Here is an 11,257-nt window from a genome sequence, read left to right as displayed (position 1 = left end):
CCACCATTACCATCTAGTGGTTTACATTGGGTACTACAATTAAAACAAAGTCGTGTTTTTGAGAAATCTTTAACAATCCGTTTTTATTTAGTTCAGCTGACTTGTGTGAGTGTTTACGGGAAGTTATTACACGCAGGTTTAACTGTGAATCAATGGATAAATATGATAAAGACCGAGTGTTGATGCTTTAGTAATCCCAACTCATCTATTCCACAATTTAACCCATGTGTCAAAGACAGAACAATTATAACAGACCCAGCCAGAGCGTCGTTTCTTTGCTTGAAACTTAATATGTCTTATGTAACACGTCAAACATGTCAGGATGGCCGAGCGGTCTAAGGCGCTGCGTTCAGGTCGCAGTCTCCCCTGGAGGCGTGGGTTCGAATCCCACTTCTGACAGGTACCTTTTTTTGTACCGCTTCGCAGCCTAAACTACTACTACTACTACTACTAATATGCTGCTGTCTGACATGGCAGAAAGCACTCCTACAAAGTAAGGAAGAGCGGTTTAACACAATACACCAAACGTCAAAAGTCTCATTCTGACTGTAAAACCTCAAGTAACAATATAAACTGATATTGGTAACACATAAATACATGAATAACCAAAAGTTATTTGACATTCGGTTTTGTCAGAGTAACAGTCTTGATATCTGTTTGCCTTTGTTTGTGTGTATGTTTTGAAAAAAGTATGTGCGACGTTCAGGTCCTTGTTCTCGTTGCAATTGGTGTTTTGATACAAATATTGTGCGAAGGGTAGTATAGGTTCCATGGTGTAATGGTTAGCACTCTGGACTCTGAATCCAGCGATCCGAGTACGAATCTCCTATTTCGTTCTCATGATAGACCAGTGACGATTATGTACCACTTCCGCGCCCTGCACCCAGACATCGTCCCACTCATACACCCCATGTGGGGTCTGTTTGAGATCAATAAAGTATAACTACTTATTGTTCTGTTAACAATTAGTTAAGTAGTTATAGTAGTAGTTGATGTTATTAACATTTAGATGTAGTTATTTATAGTGTTATTGTTGTGTGTGCTGTGAATACGGTCCTTGCCTGCCAGACAACTCGTTGAATAACCGGAAGCACGGATGCGGAAACCGGGGGGGGGGGGAATGTGCACAGCATTCACAGTCTTCCTCATAGTGCCACCAGCTTTTATGACAATAACAACAATATTACTACAAATGTAAATAACATCAACTACTACTATTTAACAATTAAACATTCAGAAATAGTAAAGCACACCAAACGTAAACACCCTGCCCCATGGCAGTTAAAAAGCTATTCAATTATTTACTTACTTTAGTGTTTGCAACCAAATGTTATTGCACTTTTGTTCATATTGCAGAACTTAATAAAAGTGCGAAATACACTACTTTTGAATTCATTATTGAATTTTTTTTAACAATGCCATTAATCGCAGCAAATCATGCGATCAATTGAAATTAAAGCCCTTTATTTGAACATGCAGAATTTTCCCATTTTATTTATTTATTTAATACTTATACTTATTTTGAAATGCAGCCCTACTTTTACTTGGTAAATATGTGTTCTATGTTACATGACAATATTATCTAAACGTTTTTGAATCGTACTGAATTCATTTGATTGACAGTCAGGTATTGATTACACGCCGATGTTGATACAACCACGAGGCTACTTAAACATATATCACACTAAATACTAGTGACATTATGATCTTTCGGACATTTGCTGCAAGAAATTTTCTCTAACTGGACCTCTTTACATTTGAGTTGAATACCCCTGCTCTATAGCCTCCGCATCCTGGGGAAGTTTAGTGGAGAAGTTACGCTGCCTTGCTTGTAGCGGGTCCCTATCCAGGTATCACTTCCAGATAGAAAACGTTTCGACATCGGGCTGAATTTCATCAAAACAATATTTCAATTGTAGTCCAGTTTGTGGACAGCGTGTTTTGGCAGAGGGCCAGGGACACTGCGGGGTTCCATGGTGTAATGGTTAGCACTCTGGACTCTGAATCCAGCGATCCGAGTTCAAATCTCGGTGGAACCTTCTGTTTAGTCACAGCGTGGAGGGAGAATAATTATTATGCGTTCTTAAAAATGCCGCCTCTGTATTTGTCTTCCTTTATTGCTTTATTCGTCTTTATATGTGACTTGTCAAAGATTGATTTCACTCATTTTCATCCTCATCAAGATAATTTAAGCTTTGAGTCAGCTGGTTAGTCGTTGTTTGTAAGGGGCGTGGCTAAACCTAAAGGGGCGCGGCTCAATCGACCTTTTAAAGTTAAATGTATTGCGGTCAATGGTTTGTCGTCCCGCTGTCAATTTGTCAAATAGCGCCTGTAAGAGCAAATCACTGGCAAAAGTCCTAAATTAGTTACTCTGTCACCATGTTCGACCGGAAGAAGAGGAATAGTTTGACTCTGCACGTTGGCCGGGAGGCGGATGAGTTCAGACGCGCCGCGGTGAGACGGAAGGTGAAAGGTGACGCAGCCGACAATCACGCCTCACAAGCAGGTAAACACCGCAGGAGAACCGCCTGGTGCTTTACTTCAAAGATTCTAATAATTAATTGTTTATATTCTTCACGCATCTCATTTTTGACGCACAGCTGGCAAATAAAGGACAAGTACGAAGCTCTGTGCCCCTAAAATATATCTAATTAGTGCACCTGGTGAAAGCAGGAGTAGTTTTAAAATAATAATTGCGGTTGGAAATAGATTAGAAACCTTATAAAGAAAGGACAGAGGCGATTATATTCCTTTAAAACTTTCAATATATGTTGCCACTGTTGTAATTTTACTAGCCAAATTAGATGGACAGGTCTGTTTTGAGCACAAACATTAGATACTGAAAGGATAAAGGTCAAGTATCCAGGTAAAGACCATTGATAAAGGACACCAACTTGTATACATGTATGTATGTATGTATTTATATATGTAATTTGCCGTCAAATGGCATTAACTGGAAAAATAGCTGACTCAGTTTTAACATGGTCATTGATTGTTTTAAGTGGTGCAACATAACAATAATCTGAATACTTAACTATCTTATCCTCCCTGTCCATGCCTACAAAGTTATCAAGGCATGATAACATTGATTAAACCTTTTTATTGATTTTTTCTTCTCTCCATTGATGATATTGTGACAGAACTGACAAATGCCAGTCATAAGCTCACACAGCCCAAAGTGACGTATTCACCTTTTGTCAGGTGATCTGCTCAAAAACCCAAAGATTTCCATTTGCACTAAACGAAAGAAGGAGAAACTGTCTTTATCTTTGAATGGAGGAAGGTAGAAGAAGAAAATGTTTGGCACTTTTAGTAGATAAATGACTGAGCTCAAAATGTGTTTCATAAAGTTGTATCAAATTACACTCGTACTTTAAAATGAGCAGAGGTTGAGTCAAAGGGCAAGCAATGGCAGTATAAAGGTCCTATCCAGCACAATAAGCCCCCAAAAGCAATTACGTTACTGACTTGATTGCCTAAACCGACATCACATAGAGTCCTGTATTGTATTGAACATATCCCTGGTATTATTTACTGTATAGTTATTTTGCTGTGTGGGCACATGTATAATATTTCATTTGCACGCTTGCTGGCTGAGTGTTGACTTGCAGGATTACTGCAGTGAAATGTCTCTTACCCTGATTCAGCCTGGACTTTGACAAACTGCTGCTATCAAGACACACAGGCAAAGTCACACAGACAAACAGCCCTCTGTTCTCTACAGAGGCAGAGTTATGTGTTCAGATTTTCACTGGAGATGTATACGTCTCTTTTGCTCCAATGGTACTATCTGATTCAAGATTCCATAGTGGTTTGGTTTACTGCAAGCTGTATAATGCAAATAGTTTGGCTTGATGTAAAGGCTTATTGAAACGCACTGTAGTAATGCGGTCTATGATGAGAAGTGTCTTTTATGACATTTAATTAAAAAACCTTTTTGACACTCTACTACTGCTTCGACATTAGTGTAATTCTATATACTATCAGCATTATACAGATGACAAGATGGAACATGATCAGCTGTGCAGTAGAGGATTTCAGTAAGTGAGATGTTGTCAGCCTTCTCAGCTGTTAAGTGTTATTGAAGAGGCTGACGTACCTGCAAAGATTTACAGTACAAAACGTCTTTAGGACATTTTGGACTAGTCCTTCTAAATCTGTAACACTCTGCGCACGCACGCACACCCACACTGTCTGTCTCTGTGTCACTGGAGGGTTTTGCTCCACCCATATGTCAGTCCAAAGAATGTCTGTCTGCTTCCACCAAACTGCCCGTTCATACTGACGGCACTAATTTAAACTGACAAATGTTAATTGCAGCCTTTCATGTGTGACTCTGCACTTATCAAAGTGGATCAGATTCAAAGTGATGGTGATTTGTTTCTCATCACTTCTCCAGCAAAATGACGTAAATTGTACGTTTGCCAGAAATGTGAGTGTTGAAAAGGCAGAAGTAGGAAAGCAGAAGTTTTGCACTATTGAGAAAGTCGGCTTTGCACACTGCACAACCAACAAATATCACACACACAAGACAAGAAGTGAGCTAGAAAGCTTTACTGTCTTATTTCCATATTTGATATCTTGCATAGCTCAGGGGGAAACGGGTAAGAAGATCTAATTACGCAATTTGAAAGATATATCTTGCTGGAGATGCCACACAATATTAGTTATATTATATGTTTGCTGTTCATTTTCATAATATCTAGACTTCTTTTATAACTCTCGTCTCCCTTGGGTTCTTAAGAATACTTTGAGTGGACATATTCAAGGCTGTGTTTTGCTGGATGCTGAGCTCCTCATTTGTCCCCTCCTGTACTCTGGGTGCAGCTCCAGGCTTGTTACTCACATGCTGAGTTCACATGCTGCACTTTGTTACAGATCTTTGCTGTTGCTGGTTTTTTTCTTTGTAAAGCAAAACAATCATTAGATGGCTCTCAGAGAGTCCAGATAGACTGGATTCAATAATGTCATGAGTTCACCATGTGCATGTAATGCTACAAGTGAAGGTTAGGAAAAGGAACAAGAAATCTGAATCATGTTCTTTAAATAGTTAAAGTAGTGTTGCTCATTTTTCTGCTTTAGCAAAATGGATGAACCTCTTCATTCCTGGAGATACAGGGGCATGTTTGTAGATGTATGTACTCTTCCACAATTCATTAAGTGACTTTATTTGTCTTCCAGTAATGAGCAGTGGAGTGTGTGGCACGTACAGCTGTGGTCAGGTTTGTAACCGGGTCTGTGGGTTGGAACCGAAGTCTGAAGTTGGTGCACAGGAAAGTGACCAAAGAAGCCCAAGGAGGAGATCTCCCTCCAAACCACAAGGTAGGTGTCCTCTTTGTCAATAGCTAATAAATATGACCTGAAGCGTCATTGGTATTCATACTATCAGCATTATATTGAATATCTAACTGACCTTTTGAGGACGTAACTTCTCAATTTGTCCCTTTTCCCTCATGCTCCAAATCCATTTCTTCTTTTTTTTTTTTTAAACCTTTTCCTCATATTGTCTGTGCCCATTTTGTTTCAATAAACATTCATTATTCTTATGATATTGCAATCAGGCTCCTGGTATGTGCATACAAGTACAACATAACACTGACATGTTACTCTATCCTGTGCCTCCAAGTTATTGTAGTACTTTAGTAGTTTAGTTTATTAGTTAATAAAGTGGAACACCACCCCCTGTTTATTCTGTTTCCCCCTTGTAGTACCTCCTAAACCAGCTCACCTCCAGAGCCCTCTGCAGGCAGGGGTACATCGAAGCCTCAGTCCTGCCACAGGGGAACTACTAATCCAACCAGTTAAGGGCAGACAGGAGCTGCACAGCCCAAACGGGGAGTTACAAGAAGCCAATGGCCAAGTAAATGTTTCCCACCTCAGCCCAATACAGAACCGTCTAGGCTCTCCTAGTCCTGTTAGAGGGGCGGGTAATGGTCTTTCCATTAGTGTCTCTGGAGCTCATATCAGCCCTGCAAGAAATTCTCGAGGTATTCCAAAACTGGCGAGCAGCCCATTCTTAGGGTTCCCAAGCCCAGGCAAAAGATGCAATCAAAGCTGTAAGCTATTGGGGGAAGGAGGGTATAGCCCTGCCAAGTTGTCCCCGACGAACCATAGCCCCCCCTGGGGAAAGCTCCGGACCCCAAGTCCTGTTAAGGGAAGAATGGGGAGCTACAGCCCGAGCAGGACCTCGAAATCCTGGCTTGGCCTCAATAAGATCCCAGGCTCTGTGAAGAAGGAAAAAGACAAGAGGCCCGAGAAATCTATCAGCGTGCCAGACTTGATCGTATACTTGGCTGAGAGCAGGTTGTACCTTTTTTTTTTTTGTTCATGTTTACACATTGATTACTCAAATACCTTTCTGTAGCATGTACAAAATACTTACCGGTAATGTGCTGGATCACACTATGGCAGAACATAATGGTTTCTAAAAGCGATGAATCATTGACATTATACTGACTAAGTTAATTTCCCCAGCACCTTCAACGAAAAGCCTGAACGTTCTCCTCTGAAGCCCCTGCCATCAGCCAACTGTAGTGGGTCTGCCATCAGCAGGCAGACGAATAGCCATAAACTCAGCCATTTCTCAAATGAATCGGTGCCCCATCAAATCAACAATTGCAAAGAGCATTCCTCAGGTCTTAATAATGGCATGAAGCTGCAGAGGGAATGCGATGTCCTGAATGGGTCGGGAGTAGGTGAAAAAGGGGAGGAAGGAGAGACACCGATGGTATTTGACTCCCACTTGACCTGCCTCCGGAATGAGGCGATTCCACCAGAGTGCGAGAGGATTGAGGGGGATTGTCAAGACGAAGAGGCTGTGGACGAAAGGAGTGAGACGGAAGGAGAGCCAAAAGATGTGGACAACACAGAGCGGAAACTGTATAACATAGCCTGCGAGCTCCTTCAGACGGAGAGGGCGTACGTGGCTCGCCTCCACCTGCTCGACCAGGTTGGTCTGTCAAAAGCAGCTGTGTGTCATGACTGAAGCCTCCCACACACACATCAACCTCTTAGGGAAATAGCTGTGAAATTGATGATGTCCTGCTTCTTGAACCCCCAACTACAGGTGTTCTGCTTGCGTCTAACAGAAGAGGCTTGTCAAGGCTCCTTTCCTCCAGAGGTGGTCAAGAACATCTTCTCCAACACTTCCTCCATTTACTCCTTTCACAGCCAGTTCCTGCTACCAGACCTGGAAAACTGTGTCGGCAGCTGGTGGGTGTTCACGCCATGAGCGCACACATTTGCATTTCCATGTGAGATGCCTGCATGTACTCCTGAAAAGCCAGTGAATTGCCACTTTTTTTTAATATTGTACACACTTCCTTCTACCAACTTAAGGTATAAGAAACCAGGCCTGGGTACTGTCCTGCTGCAACACGCCCCATTCCTAAGGATGTACGCAGACTACGTCAGGAATTTTGACCAGGCCATGGAGCTGGTGCGGACCTGGACCGAGCGGTCGTCTGCCTTTAAGAGCATTGTCCAGGATGTACAGGTAAGTCCACCTATGATCAGTCTAAAATGATCTAAAATACGCCTGTAGGATTTTTTGCAGGATATAAATGAGTTTGCATGCAGGTTTATGTTTCCTATATTGTCCTGTTGTAGAGTCTGGAGGTGTGTGGCAACCTGACCCTGCAGCACCACATGCTGGAGCCGGTCCAGAGGGTTCCTCGGTATGAGATGCTGCTGAAGGATTACCTGAAGAGGCTGCCAAAGGATAATGCGGAATACAAGCTTGCCCACAGTAAGTTGGACGATCAGATCGGCTGGAAAAAGTTCAGGATTTGAGGGACCGGATGAACACGATGGTGATCCTCATGTGCCCTGACAGTATGTCTGTTATTAGAGCATGCACATTGGTAGCAGAGTCTAGCTTTTTTCCTTTTTTTTTGCCCATCTGTCTGTGAAAGCCTGTTATGTCTGTAATGAGCAGTCTGAGTTTCTTGCATTGTGTCCTCCCACAGAAACCTTGGAGACCATTTCCATGGCAGCCACTCACTCAAACAGTGCCGTCCATAAAGCTGTAAGTCACTTTGATAACATATAATTTACAAATACTGTGTTTAATTGCTGTATTTGTACTCATCCACTGTATATCACAGTTGGGTGCCGCCATAAGTCACAGTCCAGTTAATGAGGCGCTGTCTCACACAGGCCTGTTTCTGTCATTAAGTGTGTCTCATTTGGATGAAAACTGTCCACACTTGTGCCCTGAAGTCCAGACTTCCCTGTGTCTGCCTAATGTGCTCCCTCAGCTTGCTGAAGTGTATCATCAGCACATTGGTAAATGGCCTGTGTGTCCCCGTTTCCCTGTAGGAGAGCCTGAAGCGGCTGCTGGAGATCTACGAAATGGTCGGAGAGGAGGAAGTCGTCAATCCCACCAATGAGTTCCTCAGGGAAGGTCGCCTGCTCAAACTTGCTGCTAGGAACACGTCCTGCATGGAGAGACAACTCTTCCTGGTTAGAACAAGGATGCTTATGCACCAATGGGCTGAAATTCCAACAAAATGAGGTGTTGCGTATTACAAATCTGTAAGCCTTTGATTGTGACTTTGTACAATTTAGGGGTTTATTTTCGTTACAGTTCAACAATTTCCTTCTGTGCTGCACGACTAAGTTCAGCCTGGTGGGGCAGCGTTTTACTGTGCGCGCCCGAATCGGGGTGGAAGGCATGCAGGTGCAGCAGACTCGTAATGAAGACCATCTATACACCTTTCAGGTCTCTGGAAAGGAGAAGACCCTTGAGCTGCAAGCCAGGTGTGTGTGTGTGTGTCTGTGTGTGTGTGTGTGTGTGTGTGTGTGTGTGTGTGTGTGTGTGTGTGTGTGTGTGTGTGTGTGTGTGTGTGTGTGTGTGTGTGTGTGTGTGTGTGTGTGTGTGTGTGTGTGTGTGTGTGTGTGTGTGTGTGTGTGTGTGTGTGTGTGTGTGTGTGTGTGTGTGTGTGTGTGTGTGTGTGTGTGTGTGTGTGTGTGTGTGTGTGTGTGTGTGTGTGTTCAACTGAGCTGCATTAATTGTAGTAAATTGGTAAGCATATTTGATGTACATTTAATCCAATTTGAATGTCTTTTCATCCAGCTCTGAACAAGATCGATATGAATGGATCAAGGTACTAAGGTGTTTTTATTTTGTAATACAACACACACATCAGATGTTGTTTAAACTGGTAAAAGAATCATTGTTGTCAGTATTTCTAAAGTGACTTTTATGCCCAGGTGATCCAGGAGGCGATTGATGTATTTCAGAAGAAAAATGAAACTTTCAAGTTGGCTTCCAAGGAGCCGAATGTGGACGATCCAGTAAGCTGAAGAGTATTTGCACTGTGGAAATCGGAGGGTGGAGGCGATTGTGTGGCCTCTGGTGTTTGTAATCCAAATTGTTATACGTGTACGTCACAGACGGAGGAGCTCGGCCGACGTGCCCCTCGCTGGATCAGGGACAACGAGGTGACGGAGTGTATGAAATGCCAGGAGCCTTTCAACGCACTCACCAGGAGGAGACATCACTGTCGAGCCTGTGGCTGCGTGAGTGACAAGTCGGCTCTGAATTCACACTGTAGCCAAATTGGTGTCTTCTTGAGTCAGCAGCAGTTGTTTCTTCTGCTATTCTAGGTGGTGTGCTGGAAGTGTTCGGACAACAAAGTGACTTTAGAGTATGATGGGAACAAGCTGAACAAAGTGTGTAAAGCCTGCTACTTCATCCTGACGAGTCGGCAGAGAGGGGAGAGAGCTGACGGCAAGAAGAGGAAAATATTTGAGGTGAGCATCAAACGGTTACTTCTGTGTAGGTCCTGCTGCTCCTCTAGTGATGATAGTGATGGATTACGTTAATGTGGTCCATGCAAAATATTGTAACGATTTGACCCTTCTTGTTCTCTCTTAGTGGGATTCGTCTCTGCTGTCCCGTGACGCTGTGATTAGTGGCTTCTTGCAGTACAGCGGCAGCCCAAAGACCTGGCAGCCGGTTTGGTGTGTCATCCTCAGGACCGAGCCTCCAGTCCTTCACCTGTGCACTTCACCGGAGGTAGGAACTTGCCGTCCGCACACACTTCTTCTTAAATCACCACTTCTGCAAGACCACATAAGCTGACGATGAATGGAAATGCTGCCATTTCTGTAACCGTAACAAGCTTAATCCCACAGTTATGTTGACTGTATAGAATATAGATGCATGCAGATGGTTGACAACTGTTACCTCCACATTTCCAGGATGTGAAGCCAGTGTCCAGCATACCTCTGTTGGGCTCAAGTGTGGAGGACTCTGCGGTGGATCTGGAGGTCCACGGTCAGGCCTGTTTCAGTCTAACCCAGTCCAGCTCTGCCCACACTTTCTCTTGCGATAGCCCGGACCTCAAACAGCGCTGGCTGGCCGTCCTCAGGGTTACTGCAACGGGCAAGATGCCAGTCTGCCTACCCACCGACCCCCACATCAGTACTGAGCCTGGAGCTGGTGTTAATGGCGGCACTACTGGAGAGGAGTTGGCCGTGGAAAACGGCTCCTGAATGTTTGAAGTCAAGACACCAAAGGTCGGATACAAGCTCCAGTGCCTGCATAAAAGGCTGAAAGTACAACTTTGCCAGGTCATGTTTTTATACGAACATTTATGAGAAATGATGAGAACTATTTGTGTGTGTGTCTCCTTTTGAGTGTCCAGACACTTTATTTGATGATTTACAATAAAATAAATAAAGTGAAGGTGTTTAAACATGAGTCGGGCTATCTTCAACTACAAAGATGTTTACTTCAGCTCTGTACAGGATGACTAATATACCATGTGACACAGCTTAAAATATGCTTAAGGTTGTTTTTGGCTCACACAGGATAATTGAACAGAATTGCATACATACACAAGGAATTTCTGGGATCATAATTGCATTATAAAACACATTCAAGTGATCCCATTTCTTAACAGAATGTAACAGCAATTGAATATTTACACTAAGAATTTACATCTTAAACACTAAACAACTGAAAGTATTACTGTAGAACAGTGTTGAAAGCTAATTTACAATATGTGGCACGCACAGAGTGACCAAAGCGAACTTAGTGCAACCATCAGAAAGACAGAAACATCTCTCAGAAGCAATTTAACACCTGGACTTTGAAGTGTGAAAACGTATGCATCTTCATCAGCAGTCAGTCCCGTTCACTTCCTCTGCTCAGGCTGGAGAAGCATTATGATGCAGTGAAGAAGTCAGACGTTGCAGCTTCAGTGAAGGCCGACACACTCTACACATCATTTGTTGACCTTGGAGTTTG

The 11,257-nt window shown here is 43.0% G+C and overlaps 1 protein-coding gene and 2 non-coding genes across 3 annotated transcripts; all 3 read left to right on the top strand.

Moving 5' to 3' along the window:
* Positions 1 to 316: 316 nt before the first annotated feature.
* Positions 317 to 399, top strand: trnal-cag (transfer RNA leucine (anticodon CAG)). Its single transcript has one exon. It is a non-coding gene; the product is annotated as a tRNA-Leu (tRNA).
* A 1,568-nt stretch (positions 400 to 1,967) lies between these two features.
* Positions 1,968 to 2,039, top strand: trnaq-cug (transfer RNA glutamine (anticodon CUG)). The gene has a single exon. It is a non-coding gene; the product is annotated as a tRNA-Gln (tRNA).
* Positions 2,040 to 4,525: 2,486 nt separating this feature from the next.
* On the top strand, positions 4,526 to 10,517 carry LOC143002374 (FYVE, RhoGEF and PH domain-containing protein 4-like). The gene is made up of 16 exons (XM_076152452.1): positions 4,526 to 4,604; positions 5,182 to 5,322; positions 5,709 to 6,303; positions 6,475 to 6,949; positions 7,067 to 7,212; positions 7,339 to 7,495; positions 7,609 to 7,747; positions 7,968 to 8,026; positions 8,320 to 8,463; positions 8,588 to 8,760; positions 9,077 to 9,107; positions 9,214 to 9,297; positions 9,397 to 9,522; positions 9,610 to 9,756; positions 9,881 to 10,021; positions 10,207 to 10,517. Exons 2-16 carry the CDS (start codon positions 5,184 to 5,186, stop codon positions 10,498 to 10,500), a joined length of 2,850 nt encoding a protein of 949 aa, XP_076008567.1. The 5' UTR covers positions 4,526 to 4,604; positions 5,182 to 5,183; the 3' UTR covers positions 10,501 to 10,517.
* Positions 10,518 to 11,257: the final 740 nt, after the last annotated feature.

Source organism: Genypterus blacodes, unplaced genomic scaffold, assembly GCF_046128005.1.
Source record: "Genypterus blacodes isolate CSIRO-AG114 ecotype Tasmania unplaced genomic scaffold, CSIRO-AGI_Gbla_v1 ptg000007l_1, whole genome shotgun sequence".
Lineage (NCBI taxonomy): Eukaryota > Metazoa > Chordata > Actinopteri > Ophidiiformes > Ophidiidae > Genypterus > Genypterus blacodes.
The sequence above is the reverse complement of the archived record's forward strand: the minus strand, read 5'-3'. Positions and strand labels throughout refer to the sequence as shown.

Excerpts from the sequence above, each read along its gene's own strand:
- LOC143002374 (XM_076152452.1), top strand. The coding sequence starts at position 5,184 with ATGAGCAGTGGAGTGTGTGGCACGTACAGCTGTGGTCAGGTTTGTAAC. Across the intron at positions 8,027-8,319 it reads ACAGTGCCGTCCATAAAGCT|GAGAGCCTGAAGCGGCTGCT; the intron begins GTAAGTCACTTT and ends GTTTCCCTGTAG. Across the intron at positions 8,761-9,076 it reads ACCCTTGAGCTGCAAGCCAG|CTCTGAACAAGATCGATATG; the intron begins GTGTGTGTGTGT and ends CTTTTCATCCAG.